We start from the raw sequence: 27,303 nt of genomic DNA on the forward strand, positions 1-27,303 counted from the left end.
GGTGCCAACAGTTAGTGCCAGGATCCGTTTCTGGCTGTGGAGCATTTGTCATTTGGAAATGAACTGTTAGAATGGCTTTTATAACTAGGGATTGTCTGGCGTGGAGTTAGGCTGTTTGGTTTAGAGCTGGGTCATCTAGTTCTGGAACACAAGGTTCAGAAGGAATTTAAAAGGGCAAGTTAAATGCAAATCACCTGGTTTGAGTGTGGTGGCTTGGATAACAAAAAACTTTCTGCATTCCACTGTTCTGCTTTGTGTTTGAATATCAGGACTAAAAGGGGTATTCAGGAGAGCCCTTATGGGATATTCCAAATTGCTGGGAGAAGCAGGTCCTCAGGGGTGACTTTTAGCACCCAGGAATTTAGATATCTTCTTTATTTTTGAAATCATACCTGCTAAATTTTAATACAGTGGTAGGTTTATATTTTTAATTTACTTTTAATTCCTGAAATTTTAACAGTAGAGCAGACAACTCCTCTATTCCTAAATCTACATTCCTACCAGGGGCTTAACTTCTAAAGAAATGTCTTTCTTCTTGCATTTTCTGATTTTTTTTTTTTTTGTGAGTTAGTTGAGTAATAACTAACTCAGCTGTGAGTCTTTCATTGAGGATGGAAAGTCCCACATAGGAAATTGTACCACAGAAATGGGTCAATCGTTTCTGTTGGCCAACGTAAGGAAACCTTTCTTACACAAAAGGTTAACTAATGAAGAGGAAATACTTGTTGGGGAGATTGGGGAGGAGTTGAGTTACCTTCTCTTGGTGAACTTCAGCCAAACACGCCATGGAAACTGCTAGATAGCACATGAAACCTGAAGAGTTTAGAAAACTCTACTTTGCTTCTAGATATTGAGGACCATGAAGGTACGTATGATTTCAAGGTTTGGGAAGACTGTTTCTGAAATGAAAGCGAGTAGGTTTCAATCCCTAAAGAGAAGTGGGCAGTAACATTTTTAGTGTACTGTCATTGGCTGAACTTTGTCCTGGAACAGTGGTTTTTAAATAATCCTCTGGGGTGCAGGAAGGAAATACTAAAACTGCAATTTATCTTGTTTGATTTCATCCTTTAAAACTGTCTATTTCTTCTGCCATTTTAAAGTGTATGGAAAGGATATTCCTGAGAGCTACTGTCCGGAGAGGAGAAGAAGATAGATGATTGTATCAGGAAGGAAAGAACTGGAGAGGTGGATTAGCTCAGAACTCAAGGGCATTCCTTCTCTTCTGATAAAAGAAATGTAGCCATTTGGGAAGATTCTGGAGAGAGCAGAGAGGACACTGACCTTTGCTGGGCAATGATTGTATAATAGGCATTGGGTTATATATTATTCTTTTTATATCACTGTGTATCTAACTTATAATCATTCTTTTGTTAACTTAATATTCATTTAGTTTTATTCATTTATTAATTTAATATTAATTTAAATATCTCATTTAGTCTTCACAAATAGGTTGAGAAGCAAGTTTAAATTTTCCCAATTTTACAACCAGGAAGCTAAAGCTTATTTTTAATTGAAGTATAGTTGACATATTATATGGTATTAGTTTTAGATGTATAACATTCGACATTTGTACACATTAAGAAATGATCACCACAATAATTCAGTTATCATCTGTCACCATACAAAGTTATTACAATATTATTGAATATATTCCCTATCCTGTACTTACATTTCCATGACTTATTTACTTTATAACTGGAAGTTTGTACCTCATAGTCATCTTCACCTATTTTATGCATACTCCACCCCCAGCAACCACTAGTTTGTTTTTTGTATTTGAGTCTGTTTGTGTTTTGTTTTGTCTGCTTTTTAGATTCCACATTTCCACATTTCTGTAAGTAAAATCATGTAGTATTTGTCTTTCTCTGTCTCTGACTTATTTCACTTATCATAATAACATCTAGGTCTATTCATGTTGTTGTAAATGGCAAGATTTTATTATTTTTTATGGCTGAGTAGTATTCCATTACATACACACACACACACACACACACACACACATACATAAACACCCACACCACATCTTTATACATTCAGCTATCGATGGATACTTAGGTTGTTTAGAAGCTAAAGTTTAAGGCAGTTAAGTAATTTGCACATCACGCTATTTATACCCCTGCAATTCTCATGCTTTACTGCATAATATAAATGCTTTTGAGTGTATAACCTATACTCAAGGGCTCCCCTCAAAGAGATGCTTCTTCAGGAGGTTCAAATTGGCCTCGAGTCCCTCACAGCAGGTAGAATGACCAAGAAAAGTGTTTACAGGATCAGGGAAATACTGTGTTTTGGTTTTCCTTTCTTTTTTATTGTATATGTCCAAATCATAGTTTTAGGCCAGACTTACTTCCCTGCCATTCAGGCTAACACCAAGTCTTGGTTTGACACTTCAGTCAGCTCAACTTTCCTTTTTTTGGCATTAAAAGCAATTAAGCAAGCAAACGAACAAAAAACCCTGAGACTCTTGTTATGATTATATTTCAGGGAATTGATGAAATCTTAATTAGTAGATTTCATTGTGATTAGATTGAATTGACACAAAGGGACTAAATCTGCTTGGTGGTCCCATTCTCAATAGCAGAGCTTGTTGTTTTCTACCTTTGATTATAGAATCCCCTCATTTGTATGTCTGACTTTTCCTAGCACATGATAAGTGTCTCATGAGCAATAATCACATTTAGTTTATCTTTCTATGTCCCACAAAGTGCCTACCAAAGTAATTGCACTTGTTGAATGAAAATATTGGGTCAGGCATCCCAGTTGCAATAGATGGTTTACCTATTAACTTAAAATGGTAATTTGCTGGCTTTCTTAGCCATCTTGGCAGTAGAGCTAGACTTATTTACATGTTTTGAGAAACATAGGATGCTATTTATTCTGTTCAGAAAAGAGGCAAGTCTTCATATTCTTAAATATAAAAATTTCTATCTCTTCATTTTGATGTAATATGTGCAAAGTTGGAGGACAAGATAAGAGGGTGAGTAAATTAGGAAAAACTTTTCTCTCAAGTGCTCAGATATTTGATCAAAATTCCTTTAACATAATTCACTGGATTGTTGTGAGGACAAATTGAAGTGACCGTTGAGATAAATCTTTGGAAACTCAATTATAGGCAGGGAAATTTCTAAAAAGTAAGATTTTTTTTTAAAGAGGGTTTTTTAAAAACAGAGTTTCTAGTGATCTGACCATGTAATGATTAAAAATTAAGCCCTGGTCAGATAATGTTATCTAGCAGGGATATATACATTTTAGCCATTTTTAAGTGTACAGTTCAGTGACATTAAACACCTTCACAGTGCTTTGTAACTATCACCATTGTTGATCTCTGGAATGTTTTCATCATTCCAGTCTGAAACTCTGTACCTAGTAAATACCCTCCCATTTCCCCTCTTCCCAGCCCCTGCCAATCTCTATTCTTTGCCTATTGTACCTCATACAAGTGGAATATTACAATATTTTCCTTTTGTATCTTGCTTATTTCGCTTAGCATCATGTGTTCAAAATTTATCCATGTTGCAGCACGTGTGAGAACTTCATTCCTTTTTAAGGCTGAGTAATATTCTACTGTGTTTGTATACCATATTTTGTGTACCCCTTTACCCATCAATGGACATTTGGGTTGTTTCCACCTTTTGGCTGTTGTGGATAATACTGCTATGAACATTGATGTACATGTATCTGAGTCTCTGGCTTCAGTTCTTTTGGGTATATATTTACAAGTGGGAAAAAAGCAGAGCTTTTAAGACCTCTTATACTTTTTAGGTTATCCAGAGCAAGTGTATCTCCTCTGTTGATGCCGTAAAGAGTAAGCGGTTTCTTTCTTCACCTTTAGTGTGCTATAGGCCTCCATCCTTTCCCCTAGGCTTCTCTTCCCCCTTGAATTTGATATTTCAAAATGTAGTTACAGAGGAGTCTGAAATGTGACCCTAATCTCTCTATGCCTGTAACAAGGTCTATTCAAATTTGTCTTTCAACTGGCATTACTCTGGGGATTGACAGATTAAGGCAAACTAAGAAAAATTAACTTGAGAGCACATTATAAATGGAAATCTGTAGAAATGGAAAGTGTCATGCAGAGAACTGCATTTTAGACTTCAGCTTCCATTCATTTGATAAATTACTGTCTGTTGGGTGCTGTTGATGATGTCAGGGAATGAGACAAGAGCTCTGTTTTCAAGCAGCTCATATTCTATAGGAGGATGCATACATATTAGCAACAAAAACTACACAACAATGCTATTACTATTTATTGGTTTGTTCAGCATTCCTCAAGCACCTACTGCACATTGTTCTAGACCCTGGGTCTACATCCAGTCAAAGACAAAGCCTCTGTTCTCTAAAGCTGACTTTCTGGTGGGGGGAACTAGACAATAAATAAGGAAATATATAGTATAATAGCTGTGTGTTTTTCATATGGAGAAAAATAAAGCAAGAAAGGGATGGGGAGGAACAGGGGTATGTATGGTGTTTTAGGTAGGGTGGGCCCCTCAGGGTTGGGGAGGGCCCCTCTGAGTTGGTGAGCCTCTCAGAGTTGGTGACTTTGAGCACAGATCTGAGTGAAGTGAGGGACAGAGTCAAGGAGATATGTGGGTGATGAAACAGCCTTACAAAAGAGTAGCAGAACCTGCTGTAATGTTATATTTCAGAGATGGGTAAAGAGCTTTGGAACTTAAAGTAATAGGACAAATAAATCTGATGCTCTGTGATTTTAGGTACATAATTCTATGACACTGTAAAATCATTTTTAAAAAGCACCCAAAGATCTATCTGCAAAGGGAGTATTTAATGGTAAGACACTTGCATTTTAAAATGAATGGATATTTCAAAATGATATGAAATAGTTTCCAGGAATCCACCCCCTACTTCTGCCCACACATGTATATGTATTATGACAGCTTCTGCATGTGAAGTGAACATGAAGTAGGCATCCTGTGGTTTTGCTGTGAGTGTGGTAATTCCTTCTGTACCCTTTCTTCTCCCATTAGGATTCCTTATTACATCAGTGTTGTTAATTAGAACAAAATATGATTAAATTAGTTCCAACTAGTTGGTACATGAAGAACTAGAGAATTTTAAATCAATTTAGAGCTTCTAGAAGTGTTTAACAAGAATTATACCGAGGAAGCTGAAGAAAGATATCCCTAAAGTTGAAGTTTCAGGGAGAATGACAGGGCTCATGAATATTTTTTTCTGGGGTTAGAAACTTTTGGCCACATGAAAAAAAATCACAATACATAGCTCCTTAATGTGACAGTCTTTTTTATTTTTCTTTTTTTATAGTGTAGGACTGCATGCATGGATGTGTGTGTGTGTGTGTGTGTGTGTGTGTGTGTGAGAGAGAGAGAGAGAGAGAGAGAGAGAAAGAAAGAAAGCAAGCAAGAAAGAGGATTATATGGTCTCATTCATTTGGGGAATATAAAAATTAGTGAAAGGGAATAAAGGGGAAAGGAGAGAAAATGAGTGAAAGTATCAGTGAGGGTGACAGAACATGAGAGACACCTAACTCTGGGAAATGAACAAGGGGTAGTGGAAAGGGAGGTGAGTGGAGGGTTGGGGTGACTGGGTGATGAGCACTGAGGGGAGCACTTGGCGGGATGAGCACTGGGTGTTATGCTATATATTGGCAAATTGAACTCCAATAAAAAAATTAAAAAAAGAGAGAGAAATAGAAGGACCTTTATCTGTCATCTAATCCAAGGTCCTTCTATTTCAGATGAGACCCAGAGAGAAAGAAAGGACTTGTCAAAGGCTACCTAGGCAACTGGTGTTGCCATCTGTCACCATCCAGGGAGGCTATCCTCTTTATTTATGTACTTGGCATTATTAGAGGCCAATAATAAATGCCCTTTCTAAAAAAAAAAAAAGAAAGAAAGATTTGCAAAACTGGACTCAGTCCATAAGTCCTCATTGTAAACTGAGAAGAGAGCTAGCAGACATTGTAGAGTAAGTGCTAGTAGATGGTATCTACTAGTCTCTGGCAGTATCCAAGAAGGAGGGAACAGAGATGCTGGGAATCAGAAAATGGTCCTTTAAGGACAGGTTTGGAAGTGAGAAGGTGAAGGATAAGGCCTCCCAGGAGGAGAGGATGATCTGAGCAGAGATGCCATGGTGGGGGTGTGTGGTTGATGTTTAGGTTAAGGAGAGGGGTCTTGATGGATTAGATTGGAGAACTTGGCTTGGATACTGTAAAGTTAGGAAAAATCAATAGGAGACCAAAAAGAAAAGGAGAGCTCTGTGCTTTCCTTCTTTTATAAGTTGCTTTCTGACTCATTAGTTTATCTAACTCATTAGTTTATAAGGGAGGATCATCCCTTGCTCCCTCATTGGTCTTCTGTTAGGGGGACAACCATTGCTCCCTGTAAACGAAAACACTATTTTCCAAGAGTTCCATTTTTATTGGCTGACATGTAAGGTCATTGTAAAAAAGTTTAAGCAGTACTTTTGTAAGAACCAATGAAATATTTCTCCCAGGGCCACCAGCCCTTCCACCCCCAGACCATTTTTTGGAGGTGACTACTATTAAATATTTCTTTTTGCTTATCCTTCCTGGTTTTATTCATTCAGTCAACAAATTTTTATTGAATGCCTTTTATGGCCATGGGGTATACACAGTGAACAGAAGTCCCTGCTCTCAAGGAGCTTATAGTTTACTGGGAAGAAGCAGATAGTATATAGCAAGCACATTTAAAATATTTTACCAAATGGAATTATCCTATACATACTCTTGCAACTTGCTCTTTTCATTTGACGGTATATATTGGACATCTTTCAGTCCATTTGTCAGTCTAAAGAGGCCTACCTCTTTAATTGGTACTCACTAATATTTATTGAACATCTGCTGTGCTTCAGGCACTGTCTTAGTCACAATTATTCTCTATGGTAAGTACTGTAATTTTCATCTTATTACAGAGGAAGGGTCAAGGCCAAGGGAGATTTGAGAACTTGCTCAGAGTTTCCTGGCTAGTCTCTGCTGGGGTCAGACCTGAACCCAGACCATCTGATCCTTCATTCCAGTTCTATTCCCTCTTGCTGGCTGCATGGTATTCCTTTACATGGATATGCCTTCACTTATTTGACCAGTCTTCTATTTTCAAGGCATTTTTAGTTTTTTACTATCACAGACAGTGCTATAATGAACTTTCCTACAGATATGCTTATAATTGTCTGTGAGGTAAATTCCTAAGAGGTGGAAGCACACACATTCCTATATTTGATAGACACTACTTAGCTTCTCTTTAAAAATATTTTACCAACTTTTATACCGACGGTGTAGGAGAAGGTTCTGATTTCTTCATATCTTCTTCAAAAAAGGGAGTTACCAAACTTACAGTAGTTGCTAATATAGCAAGTTGAAAAGTGATATAGAAATTATACTTAAAAACATTTTTAAGGAGTTTTTCATTTATTTTTGAAATTTTTTTGAAGATTTTATTTATTTATTCATGAGAGACAGAGAGAGAGAGAGAGAGAGACAGAGACAGGCAGAGGGAGACGCAGGCTCCATGCAGGGAGCCTGACGTGGGACTCCATCCAGGGTCTCCAGGATCACACCCTGGGCTGAAGGTGGCGCTAAACCGCTGAGCCACCCAGGCTGCCCTATTTTTGAAATTTTTAAAAATTTGAAAATTTAAAATTTTTTTTTTCTTTTAAGATTTTATTTATCAGAGAGAATGAGCACAAGCAGGGGGAGCAGCAGGCAGAGGGAGAGAGAGAGAAGCAGGCTTCCTGCTGAGCAGGGAACCTGATGCAGGGCTCAATCACAGGATGCTGGGATCATGACCTGAGCTGATTGGAAGGCAGACACTTAACTAACCGAGCCACCAGGCACCCCAAGAGTTTTTAATTTTCAATATCTTAAGGAAATGATTGCTTCCTCTTACAGGCTGTTCTTGGTTCTTTTTATCATGCAAGAAAGAAAGCCATTACTCTTGTTTCAAGAAATCTGCAGTTTCTTGTGAGTAGGGAGGCTTGGCAGGGAAAGTCCTTCCTTTCTCTCTGATCTGGCTCTCTGTGGAGATGTGAGGGCTCAGTCCCAGGATTTTCCAGGAGAGTGGAACTGATATGTGCAGAGGATAAAGTTGCTCTGGTTATAGAGACATGATTAAAATGTATTTGGTTTCAGTAGTTAACTGCAAATCTGATGCAACTTCTGGAAAACCCATAAATGGCTTTAGACATACTTAAAAGAAGACATAATCTTTTCTTTTAAAAATAGAAACAAACCAAAATATTTTTTCATCTAATCCTATCTTAAAAACAAGAACCCCCACTCAAAGTGATTCTGAACTAAAAAGTTTAAATCCATTTCCTGTGCATTAATTTTTTGGCATCCTCAGGGTTGTTTGCTTTACTCTGAGTTGAAATTAAAGATGTTTGGAAAAAGCGTCTTTATTCTTCATATTAAATGTTGCTTGAGTGTGCTTAGCTTTCATCCATAAGATACTAAAACTCCCTCTGCAATGATTTTTTTAAAAAACGCTAATTCCTTCATCTCTGGAAAAGACAGGTGGGAACTCTAAAGATGTTTGCTTATTTTCCTCAGTCAAGGGCTGATGAAAGTTTGGTAAGCAGAAGTGGTGACTGTGACTCCTTCCGTTGTCTGCTTGCATCCTTCTGAACTCTTAGTTCCCACAGAGGAAGCCATCCTGCTGAAGCCAGCCTCTAGGGAGCTTCCTTTTGTTTCTTCAGAATTAACCAGTTCTGCCCTGGCAGCAATAGAAGGCAACTCTAGGAGAAGAGACTCTTCTGGGCTTTTGGTATTTTTCCAAGTGGTTTTTCTTCCCCAGTTCATCACTGGTAGTGGAGCTGCTTTCCTACAACACCGCCTTCTTTTTTCTGATGAGATGCTGATTCTGATCTGCCATCTAGCAGCTTCCGGTAGCGGTAAGTGGTCAAGAGTGTTTTTCCGGGAGTTGATCTCAGGTTTTTAAGAATGTCCCCTAGAGACCCAGTTTGTTTTCTATGTAATTGCTAGAGCTTTCAGAATAGCCTTGCTTTTCTCCTTGTTCTCATCGACATGGTCATGGAATGGGTACCTGTTTGATCTCCCTGTATCCTCCCTTTAGGGAGAGAGGGTTAGGTCCAGACGGAGGTGAGTCTGTGGGGAGCATTCAAGGGTTTGTGAGGCCAAGAGGAGAGTCAGCTCAGGGCTGCCTGGAGTTTTCTGTTTCTTTTGTAGGTTGCTCTGTTGTTTTGCTGTTTTCATCTTCTGGTGTGGTTGAGGTTTAGCAAAGTCTATATTATTCGCTTACTAAAAAATAATTAGAAACTAGTTGGGTTTGGGAAATAGGACATTCTCTTTATTTCCTTTTTCAAATTGTTATTCTGTTAGCATCACCTATTATATGGCCAATGGGAATAGCATCGATATCCATTTCTTCTTGGCTTGTGGGTGTTGGTCACTTCCTTTGGGAGTAATTGATTTCATTTTTTTCAAGGGGCTTGTATCTTGCTCTCCTTTTCAAGATATTGTTTATTCCATGACCAATTCATGCTTTAAACATGAATGATTTACTACTAAACTACCCTCTGAGGCTAGAGCATTATGTTTTTAGTGCTGAGATTTGTTTAAACTGAGAAATTGATACTTCTAGCTGTTTGATTGATAGACATGAAAGTGTCTCAGGTCCCTGGTTAATAGTGAGCTGTTCTGGAAAAAAAAAAAAGGAAAATGATGAGAAATTTTAATTGGGGGCTGAAGGCTTATTGGAAAGGAGATGAGAAATATAGGACTGTGTGTGGAATTACCAACATGTGTCCCTGAATGGTCACCTTTGCCCAGGTGTTGTTTTATGCTAGCCTGTACTGCAAAATATAAATTCAGAGTGGTTTTTAAAAAGCTTATATTTATCTATCTTGTGCTTTTATATTGTTTCATCATACATACATCTGTAAAAATGAAGGGCCAAGCAATTTTTTGTGCCCCTGGAGAATTTTTTTGTGCACAGGAGGATTTTATTTTATTCTTACCTGGTAAATTAGAACTTTTCACTTAGTTGGAAAAGACTTAACCTTTTGTTTCAAAGTAAATTAGAAATTGTAGCTCTTCTAAAATTTTTTTTTAATGTATGTATTCTAGATGCTTGTACTGCATATACAAGAAATAGGTGCTGGTATTTTCAGGATTTCTCACAAAAAGGTGTCCAAGAAAATAGTAACCTCCAAGTGTTCCTCACGCCTAAAATCTTATTTGACTTTTTAGCAATATTAAATTTTTTCAAATATTAATTTCTGATTAAATATTAAATGTAAAATTTAAATATATTGGTCACTGTATTTTTGGAAATATGTTTTTTCCTTTCTCTCTCTCCATTTCTTTGGTCAACTGCAGTTTGTTGAGCTCCTACCCCATGTCAGGCCGTGTGCTAGATGCCCAGAAGAAGATATCACAGTAGGAAAGCCTGAACATTTCATTTCAGTATCTTTCTCTGACCCTTCTTTTGAAGTTGAATGTTCCCAAGGACCTAGCCTCATCTTTTTATTGACTTGTCCTCATCCTCTGTCCTCTCCTAACTTTTTTTTTTGTTCTTCCTGAGTGAGATTGTTCATGTCCCATGACTTTAGTGCTTGCATATATCTTGATGACTCCATCTACAAATCTGTCTTTTCTCTTTAGTGCTAAGAATATTTTCAATGATCAAGAGGAATTTCAAGACTAATGTGTTCAAGCTGAATTTATTATTCTCCCATCCAATTCCTGACACTCTGTTTTTTTTTTTTTTCTTCTTTCTCCCTTCTCTCCTGTATTTGTCATTTCAGTTAGTGGCACCTCTGTCCCCTCATTGTCTTGAGCCGAAAACATAGAAGCCACCCCTGATTCCTCCTTGTTCTGTGCCCCGATGTATGGACCATTTATAAACTCTGTCAATTCAATTGCAGAAACATTTCTAGAATCCAGCTTCAATTGCCTGTTGTCATTGTTCCCCCATGTCTTTCCATGCCAGGTGATGCTGTGAGAGTAACCTTTTCAAAAGTGCTGACAGAATGGGCTTGCATAGAGAGACAGAGTGCAATGACAGTGGACAAGGGGGCTGGATTCTAACCATATCCTTCTCTGAGTGACCTCTTCCCCATTACTTGCAGGATTAACCATGGGTCTTGAACGTAGCTCTGCTGTGTCGCCTCATCTTTCAAATGGGGATAATGACAGTCCTCACTTACAGAGTTTTGGTGAGGATTAAATGAGATGATACATGTCAAGTACTTAGGACAAGGACAAGTACCCAGGGAATGGTAGTGATGATGATGACAACAATGATGAACATGATCAGTTCTTTCAAAATCCATCTGTAATCTACCTTGCCATGACTGTCACTGCTCCCCAAACCTTCCCTTCTCTTTCACAGTACTTGATATTTCCACAAGCTGTTCCTTTTGTCTGTCCTTACCTCATTTTACAAGCAAACTCTTCTTTCCTTTTCAGAAGGATTCAACTCAGAATCACTATCTATGACCTCTTAGCTGGCTCTGCAAAGCAGGCTTAGTGACTCTCTTCCCTCTGACTCCATGGTGCTTAATCCTTGCTTCCACGATAGCCATTCAAATGATCCATGCATTTTTTTAAGGATTTTATTTATTTATTTAATTTATTTATTATTGAGAGAGGGAGAGAGAGAGAGAGAGAGAGAGAGAGAGAGAGAGAGAGAGGCAGAGACACAGGCAGAGGGAGAAGCAGGCTCCATGGAGTGAGCCTGACATGGGACTTGATCCCGGGACTCCAGGATCACACCCTGGGCTGAAGGCAGCACTAAACCACTGAGCCATCCGGGCTGTCCCCATGTATTTGTTTTTATCTTTCCCAGACTGAAGGCTTTTGAAAGACAGAGGTAGGACCTAATGATACTTGCCTCCCTCTATCTAGCCCAGGTTTGACATAGAATAGGCACCCAATTGGGGCACTTGGGTGACTTTAGTCAGTTAAGAGTCTGAGTCTTGGTTTTGTCTCAGGTCACGATCTCAGGGTCATGAAATTGAGCCTTGCATTGGGCTCTACACTCAGTTCTTGGAGTCTGCTTGAGATTCTCTATACCACCCAGCCCTCTCCCCCTGCCACTCACATTCTCTCTCTCTCAAACAAACAAATAAATAAAATCTTAAACAGAATAGTTACCCAATAAGTGTTTGATTGAGAGCCATCCCTACTGATGCTCAAATTGGACAGGAGGTTTTCTACTTGTGGGGAGTTAAACATACATTTAAGAAAAAATAGCTTTCCTTTCTTGAGTCTTAACTTTATAGTAGGAGGCACTGTGCTAATTTCTTTGTGGGCATGCTTCATGATCCTTTGAGTTACTCTAATTGTCCCTGTTTACAGATGAGAAAACCAGGGCTTAGAAGAGAGGGGAGTTGCCAGAGGTTATGGAGCTGGCAGGACCAAGCCCAGCTGTCTGACTCACAAAATGGTGGAGGAACAGGGAAGTGAGAGGGGAAGGAAGATGACTCAGCCAGTGAGGAAGGCTTGTTTGGGAGAGAAAGGGAGCATGAGAAGGGCAAAAGTGCACTAGAGAGGCAGCAAGATCTAGGAAAGAAAAAGAAAAATAAATGAAGAGAGAAAGGATAAAAGTGAGCAGGGGATAAGCAAGAGGAGGAAAGGAGGCAGGAATAATTCTTACCACTTCAGAATCTTGTGGCTGGTAACAGCTGCATGCCTAACAGAATATAAACAGACTACAGTTTTGACATAACAACTCACAACAAAATCAATTTAATGTATCTTATATGGGAAATGGAATAATTTATTGGTAGGGAATGGTATTTAGATATAATTGCTAAGCAATTTATAAATTTGGACAATTACTTACATACACAGGCTTAAATTATGTTCACTTCTACTTTTGTCCCTTATGGACAATTGAGAAGTGCTATGGCTGTTGGCAGCTGTCACTGACACTAAATATGATTAAAACATTATCTATATCTCCCACCCACACATCACATTCAAAGCTGTACAAGTGTAGGACAGAAGCTCAGTCATTCCTCCTAAGGCTGAGATATCCCTGCTGTACTAGGATCTTCCTTTCCTGGGTCTCTCTGCTGTGTTTCAGCCTCATCTCCTCCATCCCTCAGGGCCCTGGCACTGAGGACCCCAGGGAATATTCTTGGGCTGGAAGGCAGATATGAACACAAAGTCACCTTGTCCAAAGGTGAGGCTTTGCTTTTTTGCCTTTGGAAACCTGGAGCCAGAGGAAGGAAAGGGAAAAGGTAGGACCAGAGAAGATGGAAGACAGCAGGAGGAGAGAAGGGGTTGCTGGTTCCCTGATCCTGCCCTCCCAGCTTCCCATCCTCAGACGCTACTATTGCTCAGGCAGGCAGGCTTTTCAAGATTTACCTATGCCCACCCTGATGCTGGCCTCCTGGTCAGTCCCCCTCCCTTCCATTCTTGGTTGGGTTAGTCCTCAGAGACAAGGTGAGTTGGATTGGAAAGCAAGTGCCTGGTTGAAAAACATGAAGGAAAGTTAAGAAAACAGGGAAGGGAAACTGGGAGATTAAAAGAGGGGGGGGGGGGAAAGGGAGGGAGTAGAAGAAGAAAAAACAAATGGGAGGAGAGAAGGAAACACATTTTTATGGAGTGATATATATATAATATATAATATTTGTGACTCATATATATATTATATATATATATATTTAACCATATATAATGTGTGTATTTAACCTCACAGCAACTCTAGGAGGAAGGCATTATTGTCTCTATTTTACAGATTCAATGACTGAGCCTTAGGAAAGGGAAATGACCAAAATAACACAAGATACAAAGTAGCTGAGCTGCGATGGGAATTCTATTATCCTAAAAGGATAATATCTATTATCCTAACACTATATAGTACAGTGTTTCCAAAGAAGAAGAGAAAGCAGACCAGAACAGAGAGAGGAGAACAGAGGAAGAAGAGGTTGGGAGGTCCTCACAAGGATGAGGTCTAGGGTTGGGCTTATTGAAGCTGTGTGAGTCCTTTCTCCTTTGGCTCATCTTGTCCCTGAGTCCTGAGAACTGGAGAGAATCCCTTGCTCAAAGGAAGTAGAGGATCTCCCCCCACCCCTGCCGACCCAGGGAGGGCACTTTTGTTCCTCCCTGGACTCTGATTTGAAGACAGGCAGGGATGGGCTCACCTGGGCAACACTCTGGGCAAGTAAGGAGAAGCTGCCAAGAATCTGTCCCATGTTGCTCTCCTGGCTTCCATTGCTCCTGTCTTTTCCTCAACTGCCTTGGCTCCTTCCTTATGCCTTTCTTTTCTGATCGCCTCCAATTTTTTTGCCTTTCTGTCACTCTACCTTGCATTTTTAATCTTTCTCTTTCCATTGTTTCCCCTCCTCTCAGTTTATTCCCAGGACTGTGCCCCCCTCAAACACATGTCCTCTTTAAAGTTTTATTACCCATTTACACTTATCTCTTTTGTTTTATTGTAGAATGTCTTGTTATGAAGTTAGACTCACTGTTCTCATTTCATCCTAATGTTTATGTTGATACTTTGACAAAGAAATTTCAGAAGGCTACCCTCAAGATAACTAATATCCAATGAGCCTTTACATCATGTGGCCCCAACCCCAGCAACCCATCCAATTTGAGTTTATTTGCCCTGGATTCTGTAATGAATTAGTATACGGTGGAAAAACTAGGAACCCAAGGTTAGCGTGTTTGACTCCAAAGGACAAGCCTCCAATCACCACTTCCTCCTACTCGTTGAGCAGGTCATTGGGCTGGCTGTTCCCTTGGAGGCCTCTTGGTGAATTTACTACATCTAGAATGGGTTGTTTGTCCTTTGGATTTTGGATTGTAATTCAACAGCATACCAAAACCAGATTTATCTTTCTGAGTTAGACTAATAATATTAGCTCAGGAGACTGGTAATATAAAATAAGAATGGCAATTTATTAATTTAAAATGTGTAATATAACTGTCAGGAGGACGAGAATGTTCACTTTGGCATGCATGACTAGTGCACTCTTTCCCCATAGACTTCTGTGGGAAAGCAAGTTATTATCAGCAGGTTGCTTGGTGATCGTGGAATTGGAGCAGGGGGAATTAACAATAATAACTTGATTGTTGAGTGATCTCAGATTATTAAAGGAAATCTCCATTTTAATCCTTTGTTTAAAATGTTGAGTCACCTGTACTCAGGTGTACCCATTTTCACTATAAGTAGAGATTTTGTGGAATCATATGGACAGGATGTTATGTTCTCTTCTTCATATTCCACACAGAGCTGCTTAAGTAGCATTTCTAACTCGGAGGTCTTGCTATCACCCTCAGTCTCAAGGTGTCTGAAACCAGCTCCTTATTTTCCCTGAACAAACTAGAGTCTTCCTTTGACCATGTCATTTTTTCCATTAGAAAAATTATTTTCTGTAAGCAAGATTCAAAACCTGAACTGGAAATGTAAAAAAAAATTCTTATGGAAGCATAATTTTCAATCTTTTCAAAAAACTCTACTCATTGCCTTTAAAAATGAATTAATATACATAAAAGCCCTTAGTTACTTAGCTGCTCCTTTCCCAGTCTTCCTCTTTTCCCATACCTCTCTTTCTTGTAAAACCCCCCTATGACTTTCACACAATGAAACCATTTTAATCCATTGCATAAGATGAAACAGGAATTAAATAAGACTTATCAGCACCTTTCCTTTTTCTGTTTCCTCTACTTTGGGGTGATATAAAAAATAGGGAATATATTCAGATAGATACATTTAGCCTCAGCACTTGGAAATGGTTGAAATTCAGAATCCTAAATTCCTACTTCTAGAGCTAGATTTCATATTAGCAAACCTTTTCTCCCACCTCATTTGTCTATTCTATTTCCTTAGACCTTAACTGGTCTGAAAGTTCAACAAAAGATGGATTTTCCGGGCGGCCTGGGTGGCTCAAGGGTTTAGCGCTGCCTTCAGCCCAGGGCATGATCCTGAGGAGCCTGGAATCAAGTCCCACATCAGGCTCCTTGCAGGGAGCCTGCTTCTCCCTCTGCCTGTGTCTCTATGCCTCTCTCTCTCTCATTAATAAATAAAAAATAAAATCTTAAGAAAAAGATGGGTTTTTCTTTACTCTGACATCTTTTAGGATTAGTGTCAGCTAGGGGTATTTTGGTGAGTTGATAAACATCCAGGAATGAAGGCACTGAATTTCACTTCCTCAAAACTAAACTAGAATCTGCTACATTTTATTAATCCTCTGTTAATTATGCCTGGAATTGCTGCTGTTACAAGGAAAATATTGGATTGGAGAAACATGGACCTGAGGGTTAATTCTTAATTTTTTGTTGTAACTTTATGTCTCAGGGAGTGAACACATTTGAATAGGATCATTAAATAAGAAATACCTTTCACAAATCTTGTAGAAATACTAATTTATACAATTGTGATTATATTATCACTCTGGATTAATTATAAAGTGGGGAATATTTTCTACAGAGGATAAAATAGCTAAAGTTCACAAAATGCATTTATTCAGTATCTTTAAAACAAATGATTTTAAAGACATTTTGGAAAGTGGTTTCAGAGAAATTAAAAGCATGAAATAGCTGTATGGCTTAAAGGTAGTTTTAGGAAGGATATGGTATTGCTTTATGTTTGTTTGGTTAGGGGTTGTTAAAACGAGAAGTACTTGCAGAAGTATCTAAGTTAAGAGAGGGAAGTGATGACATCATGGATATATATGTTTTGGTTACATTTATATATTCATCTTTTGAACTGGTCATCTGTTAGGACTAATCCTTCAGAGCAATGTGGCAAAGAAGAAAGAATAAGTTGGCTAGTGGCCAGTACTCTTATTAAGTTCCTGAGAGATTGAATTTCTTTCTCCTGCCTGCATTCTAATTGCCACCTGTCAGGGTATAGAGTCCCTTTTGCCCTCTTGTTTAAAGAATTATTCTTCCTTTCACCTGCTCCCGGGACTCTGAGCCCATGAAAACACAACATGTTGACTTAGTCTCAGGAGAGTATTTTAAAGCCCTAACAAATTGGCTTAGACCTTGCGGATGAGCCTTATGTCTATTAATCTGGCCAGATGGGGCCAGCAGATCCAGATGTCATTGTCACAGAATCCATTCATCCTTCTCCTCCCCATTTTGTATCTGTTGTGACTACTTTTTAGAACAAAGATAGTTCTTGGATGAAAACACTTTTATCCATATTATTTCTTTTTTATTTATTTTATTTTTTATATTTTAAAAAAGATTTCTTTGAGAGACAGAAAGAGAGAGAGTGCACAGGCAAGTGAGCACAAGCACAGGGAAGGGTAGAGGCAGTGGCAGACGGAGAAGCAGGCTCCCTGCTGAGCAGGGAGGCTCATGCTGGCCTCTATCCCAGGATCCTGTGACCTTGACCTGAGCCTAAGGCGGACTTTAGCTGACTGAGCCACCCAGGCACCCCTATCCTATCCATGTTATTTCCTGCAGGAAGGCTTTTCCTAAAAAAAAAAAAAAAAAATTCCTCTCAGTGCTTTTTTTTTTTTTTTTTAAATAGCTGCAGTGCCTCCTTTTGTTCTCCTCTAAGCTTTTCAAATTTCTCTTTTCTTTCTGTTTGTCTACAATACTCTTCCTATTGCTAAGTAAATGTTGTTCATCTTTGAAGTTTTTCCTATGCTGGAGATGGGGGTTTGAAAGAGGATGGGGACTGGCCAGAAGGAGGGGTAGATGAGAAACACATGGTGGCCCCCAGTGTGGGAAAATCTAAGACATTCTGGCATGTAGGTTCAGGTTCTGGGAAGGGATAGTTGCTAGAAGGGAAGCATCTTTACACTTATTGTGGTAAGCATGGAGCAGTGTATGGAATTGTCAAGTCTATATGTGGTACACCTGAAACTAATACAACATTGTATATTAATTATACTACAATACAGACATGCCTGGGTGGCTCAGTCAGTTGAGTGTCCTACTCTTGTTTAGGCTCAGGTCATGATATTGGTGCTGTGGGATTGAGCCCCACATTGGGCTCCACACTCAGTGGGGAGTCTGCTTGAAGATTCTCTCCCTCTGCATCCCCCCCCCAAGTAAATAAATCTTTAGTGATACTTCAATCCAAAAATATTAAAAAAGGATGTGCCTTTTAATGTCTGAAAGCCCCTGGTCCATTCCTAATACAAATTAAAGACCTCATCCATTCCTTCATTTAGCAAATATTTATTGATCATTACTATATGCCGGTATGCATTAGATACTGGAGATATAGCCATGGACTAGACAGATAAAGTCCCTACCCTACTGGAGTTTGTAGACTAATAAGAAAACAGCCAATATAATGTAATAGGCAAATATTTCTAGAATGATAGGGGCTCTGCAGTGGAGGTTCTGGATTATATGAGAGCACATACAGTTGCCCCAGTCCCTGATTTGGGGGATCAGAGTGGCTTTGTAGAGGAAGTGATGTATGAATTAATATTGTAAATAAAAGTAGGAGTTAGGTTAAGGGTTGGATGGGGTTAGGCAGAAGGAAGAGCATGTGCTGGGCTCCCAGATGGAAAGAAGCTGACCTGAGTATTTCTGGAGTATAGACATGAGGTGGTGCAATGAGAATGGGGACAGTGAGGAGAGTAATGGGAAATCAGGCTACAAAGACCAGGTTGTAGAGAGCCCAAGGAGTCATACTAGAGTTTGATCTTTTTCTTTCTTTCTTTCTTTCTTTCTTTCTTTCTTTCTTTCTTTCTTTCTTTCTTTCTTTCTTTCTTCTTCTTTTTTTTTTTTTTTTGCCAATGGGAAGTTATTGGAGGGTTTTCATCAAGGGTGTGACAGGACGTCATTTACCTTTTATAAAGATGACTCTGCTTCAGTGTGGACCCTGGTCTATAGGTAGCTAAAATTGAAGCAGGGAAACTTATTATGAGCAATGGTAGGGAAAAACAATCACTGATCAGCAGACATTCTTAGAGGCAGCCAGATGCCTGGGGCTGTGGCGGGAGGGGCTCATCTTGGGCAGCACAGTTGGTAGAAGGTATTGGGGGAGAAACAGAAGAATTAGTGATGGATTATGTTTAATATTTAATGACTTATCCCTGCTTTCAGCAGTATCTGGCAGCTGAATTTTCTTGCATAGATTCATCATTTTTATTTTTAATTTTTTTATTTTAAAAATTTTAAGGATTTTATTTATTTATTCATGAGAGACACAGAGAGAGAGGCAGAGACATAGGCAGAGGGAGAAGCAGGCACCCCACGGGGAACTTGATGTGGGACTCAATCCCAGGACCCTGGGATCATGACCTGAGCCAAAGGCAGATGCTCAACCACTGAGCCACCCAGGTGCCCCAGATTCATCATTTTTAGTAATCAGTCCCTAAAAAGCAGTAGGTCTCACAAAGTGTCAGTGGTCCTGTTTGTCAAGCATATCCAGGAGTAGCTGTGCCCTCAGAAGGTTACTGCTTTTCCTGGAGATGGCAGAAGGGAACTCTTTGATCTGGGGCCATAAGAAGGAGAATTCTTGGTTTCAGGCTTTTTAGTCTCTGAGAGATTCATAGTGGAGCAGTGGCTGTTGATGAATTTTCTCAGCATCCTTCTTTCTTGTAATTACTAAACTATAAGCAGTGACAGTTCCTCTCCTCTGGTCTCTGTATGAGCAACTTCTTTATATGGCATCCTGGCACACCACTTCTTTGAGCAGGAAGCAGATAAGTCATCTCTCTTTCAAACCGAAAGAGCATGTGTCCAATACCCCTGCCCACCCTGTCATATGTTTGCAAAGGTTCCTGAGTTCATTTCTACATTCTGTCAGGTTCTAAATGATTGAAATAATTTGTTTGCCCCTTTCTTCATTCATTCTAAATCTTTTAATAGAGTTTACCACAATTAGACCACATGTAGGGAAAAATTGAAAGGTAATAATAACATTCTGGCTTTTTGGGTAACTACCTGGAGAAGACTATACACAGAATGAATTGAGAAAAATTTTGAACTACGAGCTGGGCCAGCCAATAATTTCCTCTCACATGTAGCTCCTGTAATTTAGCAGTGGTCCCAGTGCTAGCTTTGGGAAGGAATCATCTAATGATAATTGAATAAAAAGGAGATGCTGTAGCTTCACCCCTGATATATTCTGATTCAAAGAGTTTGGGATAAATTAGAAAATTTGGCTCAGAATGGCACATTTGGACTTACCTTATGTTGTTTCATATAGCATGTGATACAAATAGACTACTTTTGGGTAGAATTATTCTTAACTATTCTTAACTAGATTTATTCATTTAATTCATTCACAATTCATTATTGTGCCAATGATTCCAAGTCATCTAGATTTGACTAGGAAGAAAGTTAAAAGGTGGAAATTTATGGTTAATGAGCACTTTTCAAATACTAATGTTGTGTACTTTTCTTGTTTTTTAATAGGGCAACTGTTGAAACCTGCTGAAACATAACTAGATGAAATAATGTTCTGCAGTAAAAAGAAATCACTTGGTAAGTATTGAGCTCTTCAGATGACACAGAGTGAATATGACTTAATTTTTAATTTACTTTTAAAAATTTTGCTCCATTTTATTTTGTGGAGGTAAGTTTATATACAAAAAACCTACATAAATCTTAAATGTTCAGTTTGATGAATTTTGACAGTTGTCTACATCTTTCTGGTTACCAGCCCAAAACAAGATACAGAAAATTTCTACCACCCCAGAAAGTTCCCTTGTTCCCTTTAAAAAATTATCTATTTTTAATTGAAGTATTGTTGACATACAATATTGTATTAGTATCAGTTGTGCAACATAGTGATTTGATATTTATATACATTATGAAATGCTCATCATAAGTATAGTTACCATCTGTCATCATGCAAAGTTATTACATTATTTATTATAATCCCTATACAATACTTTATATTCTTGTGACCTATTTTATAGCTGGAAGTTTGTGCTTTTTAATCCTCTTCACCCATCTCCTCATCCCTTCTTCCCTATGGTAATCACCAGTTTGTTCTCTGTATTTATGAGTCTGTTTCTATTTTGCTTTATTCATTTGTTTTTTAGATTCCACATATAAGTAAAATCGTATGGTATTTGTCTTTCTCTTTCTGATTTATTCCACTAAACTTAATACCTTCTAGGCCCACTCATGTTGTTACAAATGATAAAATTTCATTCTTTCGAATGGCTGAATAGTATTTCTGTGTGTGTGTGTGTCCAGCATATCTTCATCCATTCATCTATTGGTGAACACTTAGATTGCTTCTACTTTGGCTGTTATGAATAATATTGCAATAAAACATAAGAGTGCATATATTTTTTGAATTAGGGTTTTTGTTTTATTGGGGTAAATAACCAGAGGTGGAATTGCTGGATTATATGGTATTTTTATTTTTAATCTTTTAAGAAACCTCTATACTGTTTTTCATAGCAGTTATACCAATTTACCTTTCCAGAAACAGTGCATGAGCATTCCGGTTTCTCCATATCCTCACCAACAGTTTTTGTCATTTTGATTATAGCTGTTCTGACAGTTGTAAGGTGATATCTCATTGTGGTTTTGATTTGCATTTCCTTGATGCTCAGCGATGTTGAGCATCTTGTCATGCATCTGTTGGCCATCTGTATGTTTTCTTTGGAAAAATGTCTATTCAGATTCTCTACCCATTTTTAAGTCCAATTTTTTTATCTTGAATTGTATGAATTCTTTATACTAACTCCTTACCAGATATATCATTTACAAATATCTTCTCCAACTCAGTAGTCTTTTTTAAAAAAGATTTTAAAATTTATTTTAGAGTGAGTGGGTTAGGGGGTGTAGAGGTAGAGGGGGAGAAAAACTTTAGCAGATTCCACACTGAGTGTGGAGCCAATGTGGGGCTCAATGTCACAACTCTGAGATCATGACCTAAACTGAAACCTAGAGTCAGACTCCTAACTGACTGTGCCACCCATATATCCCTGTCTTTTCATTTTATTGATGGTTTTCTTCACTGGGCAAAAGTCTTTCAGTCTGATATAGTCTCAGTTGTTTATTGTCATCTGCAAATAGTACTGCAATTTTCCTTCTGCTTTACCAATTTGGGTGCCTTTAATTTCTTTCTCTTATTTGATTACTATGGCTAGGACTTCCAGTACTATGTTGAATAAAAGTGGCAAGAGTGGACATCCTTGCCTTGCTCCCGATTTTAGAGGAAACATTTTCAGCTTCTCATCACTGAGAATGATGTTAGTTGTGGGTTTGTTATACATGGCCTTTATTACGTTGAGATATGTGCCCTCTGAACCCACTTTGCTGATATTTTTTATCATGAATGAGTGTTAAGTTTTGTTAAATGCTTTTTCTACATTTGTTGATATGATCATATGATTTTTATCCTTCATTTTGCTTCCTTCATAATGTGGTATGTTACACTGGTTGATTCATGGATACTATATCCCTGGAGGAATTTTCTAGGAACAAGGATATTGTCCTGTATTACTGCAATATTGTCAATACACCCAAGAAATATAACATTGGTAAATAACATAGATTCCATTTTTCAGTGTCTCCATTTGTCCATAAAACATCTTATCTCTCAGAGCTGGTTTTTATTTTTGGTACGGTACCTAATAGATGTTCACACATTGTGTTTGGCTTGTAATCCCTTTATTCTCTTTTAAGTTTACAACAGTTTTTCATTATATAGAATTTTGGAAAAGACCATTACAACACCCAAATAGATTTGGATTGGACATTCTTGGCACGAATATCATAGAGATAATGTTTTATTTTTAATGGGCAATTAGTTAATTGACATTGTTTGTATGAGGAATGTAACTTTCTGATCTTCCTTACACATAATTTCATTTTACAGACCAATAGTCATTGTGATGTAATGAGACCAAATGTTTTGGCCACGTATCTGATTCTATATCTGCTTTGGGACAGATTTTCAGAGAAAGCTGACACCATCATTAGCATCATCATGATTGGGGATGATACATCTTTGGCTTACATCAGTTCCTATAGATTTGGTCATAGACTGGAGAGCTATTATAACCTATTCATTTGCTATGCAGGCAGTCAACAAATATTTTGAGCCCGTGTGATATGCTAGGAAGTGCTAACCTTTCTTGATTTCAAGATTTTTACAGTTTGATAAATGCATGTATTGTCACACAATTGTTAAGTTTACAGTAGCAACGATAATTTAAAAATAGTTTGCTAAATATTACTACAACTGGTATATTTGATAGAGGAGCACAGATTAGAGACCTTCTAGTCAGCCTGGGGTTGTCATGGGAAAACTCATGAAGAAGTGATATTTTAATCCCAATGAGATGTTGAATATCTGCAACAGAAGTGCACTTATATAAACTTCCACAACATCATCAGGAAACTTGGGCTACAGATGATGTATATGAAAATATAACAAGCCAAACATGATGTTGTGGGTAAAAAATAATTCTCTCTCATATATTCTTTATTATAACCATATTCATATAAGTCTCACATTCTTTAAGATGTAAAAAATCCCAGCTAATTGACTCAAATTTCAAACATTATGATTCTAATCTATTTGTTCTTTTTAAAAAAATTAATTCTAGTAGAGTTAACATACACTGCTTTAGTTTCAGGTGTAAAATATAATGATTCAATTCTGTATATTACTCGGTGCTCATCATAAGTGTACTCTTAATTTCCTTTATCTGTTTCACCCATACTCCACCCCTGCCGTCTGGTGGGTGAACAAACTGTTGGTTTGTTCTTTATAGTTAAGAGTCTACTTTTGGTTTGTCTCTTTTTTTCTTTGTTCATTTAAATTTATTTCTTAAATTCCCTATATGACTGAAATCATTAGGTATTTGTCTTTCTCTGACTGATTTATTTTACTTAGCATTATACCTTCTGGCTCTGTCCACATCACTGCAAAAGGCAGGAGTTCATTCTTTTTTATGGTGTAATAATATATATACCACTTCTTTATTCAGTCATCTACCAAAGGACACTGGGCTGCCTCCATAGTTTGGCTATTGTAAATAATGCTGCAATAAACAAAGGGGTGCATGTAACCCTTCAAATTAGTGTTTTTGTATTCTTTAGTTAAAATGCCAGTAGTGGAACTAATGGATCATATGATAATTCTATTTTTAATTTTTTGAAGAACCTATGTACTGTTTTCTTTAGTGGCTGTACCAGTTTGCATTCCTATCAACACTACAAGAGGGTTCCTTTTTCTCCACATCCTCACCAACAATAGTTTTTTCTTGTGTTTTGATTTTAGCTATTCTTACAGGTATGAGGTGATAGGTCATTGTAGTTTTGATTTGAATTTCCCTGATGATCAGTGATGATCATCTTTTCATGTGTCTGTTGACTATCTGTATGTCTTCCCTTGGAGAAATGTTTGTTCTTGTATTCTGTCCATTTTCAAATTGAATTATTTGTGTTTTTGTGTTGAACTGTATAAGTTCAACTGTATAAGTTATTTATATGTTTACATACTAATCCTTTATTGGATATATCATTTACGAATATCTTCTCCCACTCAGTAAGCTGTATTTTAGTTTTGTTGATTGTTTCCTTTGCTGTGCAGAAGCTTTTTATTTTGATATAGTCCCAGTAGTTTATTTTTGCTTTTGTTTCCCTTGCCTCAGGAGACATATCTAGGAAAATATTACTCCAGGTAATGTCCTAGAAATTACTGCCTGTGTTCTCTTCTAGATTTTTATGTTTTTAGGTCTCACAATTAGGTCCTTGATCCATTTTGAGGTTCCTTTCATGAGTGCATGGTGTGAGAAACTGATTCAGTTTCATTTTTTGCATGTCACTGTCCAGTTTTCCCAACATCATTTTTTTGTATTTTATTTTATTTTTTTTAAAGATTTTATTTATTTATTCATAGACACACACACACACACACACACACACACACACACACACAGAGGCAGAGATACAGGCAGAGGGAGAAGCAGGCTCCACGCAGAGAGCCTGACATGGGACTCGATCGAGGGTCTCCAGGATACGCCCTGGGCTGCAGGCGGCGCTAAACCACTGCGCCACCGGGGCTGCCCTTTTTTTTTGTATTTTATTTTAAAAAATATTTTATTTAAACTCAATTTGCCAACATATAGTATAACACCCAGTGCTCATCTCATCATGTGCCCTCCTCAGTGCCCTTCCCAACACCATTTCCTACTTTGTCAATGACTAACTGACCATATAATTGTTGGTTTATTTCTTTCTGGGTTTTCTGTTCTGTTGATATATGTGTCTATTTTTAGTGCTGGTACCATACTCTTTTGATTATTATAGCTTTGTGGTACATCTTGAGATCTGAGGTTGTGATACCTCCAGTTTTGTTCTCTTTTCAAGATTGCTTTGGCGACTTGAGATCTTTCAGTACAAATTTCAAGATTATTTGTTCTAGTTCTGTGGAAAATGTTCTTGGCATTTTGATAGGTAGTGCATTAAATATGTAGGTTGCTCTGGATAGTATGGATATTTTAATAATATTTGTTCTTCTGATATATGAGCATAGAATATCTTTTCATTTGTTTGTATTGTCTTCAATTTCTGTCATGAACATTTTAGTTTTCAGAGTACAGGTCTTTCATCTCCTTGGTTAGGTTTATTCCTAGGTATTTTATTATTTTTGATGCAATTATAAATGGGACTGTTTTCTTAATTTCTCTTTCTGCTAGTGAATAGAAATGTAATGGATATCTGTATGTTAATTTTGGATCCTGTGAATCATTTAGTGAATTCATTTATCAGTTTTAGTAGTTTCTTTTGTAGAGTCTTTAGGGTTTGATACATATAGTATTGTGTCATCTGCAAATAGTGAAAGTTTTACTTCTTTCTTACCAATTTGGATGACTTTTATTTCTTTGTTGTCTGACTGCTGTGGCTAGGACTTGCAGTACTATGTTGAATAAAAGTGGTGAGAGTGGATTTTCTTGTCTTATTCCTGATATTAGAGCAAAAGTTCTCAGTTTTTCTCCATTGAGTATGATGTTAGCTGTGGCTTTTTCATAAATGGCCTTTATTATGTTGAAGTATATTTCCTCTAAAACTACTTGAAAGTTTTTTATCATGTGTGGTGGTGTACTTTGTCAAATGCTTTTTCTGCATGTACTGAAAAGATCATATGGTTTTTCTTTCTCTTATTGATTTGATGTGTTATGTTGATTGATTTGCAAATATTGAATCACCCTTGCATCCTGGGAATAAATCCCACTTGATCATGGTGAATGATTTTTTTTTATAATGTATTGTTAGATTTGGTTTGCTATATCTTGATGATTTTTACATCTGTGTTCATCAGAAATATTGGTTCATCAGAGATAAGTTCTCTTTTTTTTGTAGTGCCTTTATGGTTTTGGTATCAGTGTAATGCTGACCTCATAGAAGGAATTTGGAAGCTTTCCTTCCTTTTCTCTTTTATGGAACAGTTGAGGATAATAGGTACTTACTTCTTTTTAAATATTTGATAGGGGCACCTGAGTGGTTTAGTTGGTTAAGTGTCTGCCTCTTGATTTCAGCTTGGGTCATGGTCTCCGGGTTGTGGGAATGAACCCTGAGTTGGACTCTGCACTCAGTGGGGAGTCTCTCTCTCTCTCTCTCTCTCTCTGCCCCTCCCCCTGCTCATTCTTTCTCTCTCAAATAAATAAATAAATCTTAAAAAAATAAATGTTTGGTAGCATTCACCTGTGAAGCCATCTGGTCCTGGACTTTTGTTTGTTGGTAGTTTTTGATTATGTATGCAATTTCCTTGTTGGTAATTGTTCTGTTCAAATTTTCTATCTCTTACTGATTCAGTTTTGAGAGATTACATGTTTCTAGGAATGTATCCACTTCTTTTAAGTTGTCCAGTTTGTTGGACTGTAATTTTTTTATAATATTCTCTTATAATCCTTTTTATTTCTGTGGTGTTGTTATTTCTTTTTCATTTCTGATTTTGCTTGAAGTTTTTTTTTATGAGTTTGGCTAAAGGTTTACAAATTTTGTTGATCTTTTTAAAGAAACAACTCCTGGTTTAATTGATATGTTTTCTTTTTTGGGGGGTTTCTATTTTATTTGTTCTTTAATCTTTAATATTTCCTTCCTTCTACTTCCTTCTGTCTGTTTCTAGCCCCTTTAGATGTAGAATTATGTTTTTTATTTGAGATTTTTCTTGTTTCTTGAGGCAGTCCTGTATTGCTATAAACTTCCCTCTTAGAACAGCTTTTGCTGTATCCCGAAAATTTTGGACCATTGTGTGTGTGTGTGTGTGTGTGTGTGTGTGTGTGTGTATGTTTTAAAGATTATTTATTTGAGAGAGAAGGGAGAACGAGAGAGTGTGAGCAAGCATGAGTGGGGAGGAGAGGCAGAGGCAGAAGGAGAAGGAGAAGCAGACTCCTCGATGAGCAGGGAGCCCAATGCAGGGCTTGATCCCAGGATCATGGAAT

General features: G+C 37.7%; 1 protein-coding gene across 4 annotated transcripts in view; it reads left to right on the forward strand.

The window, feature by feature from the left end:
- The first annotated feature begins 683 nt into the window (after positions 1 to 683).
- Positions 684 to 27,303, forward strand: part of ATP8B4 (ATPase phospholipid transporting 8B4 (putative)) — a 240,680-nt gene continuing 214,060 nt past the window's right edge. For 2 of the 4 annotated variants that reach the window (XM_041741569.1, XM_041741593.1), the window contains exons 1-2: positions 8,661 to 8,883; positions 20,303 to 20,371. In XM_041741569.1, the coding sequence (XP_041597503.1) occupies positions 20,344 to 20,371 (28 nt within the window). In that variant the 5' untranslated portion in view covers positions 8,661 to 8,883; positions 20,303 to 20,343. Of the gene's footprint in view, positions 866 to 8,660; positions 8,884 to 8,971; positions 9,092 to 20,302; positions 20,372 to 27,303 lie in introns of those variants that run through there. The other 2 variants (XM_041741577.1, XM_041741586.1) reach the window with 2 other exon arrangements.

This window comes from Vulpes lagopus, chromosome 2 (assembly GCF_018345385.1).
Source record: "Vulpes lagopus strain Blue_001 chromosome 2, ASM1834538v1, whole genome shotgun sequence".
NCBI lineage: Eukaryota > Metazoa > Chordata > Mammalia > Carnivora > Canidae > Vulpes > Vulpes lagopus.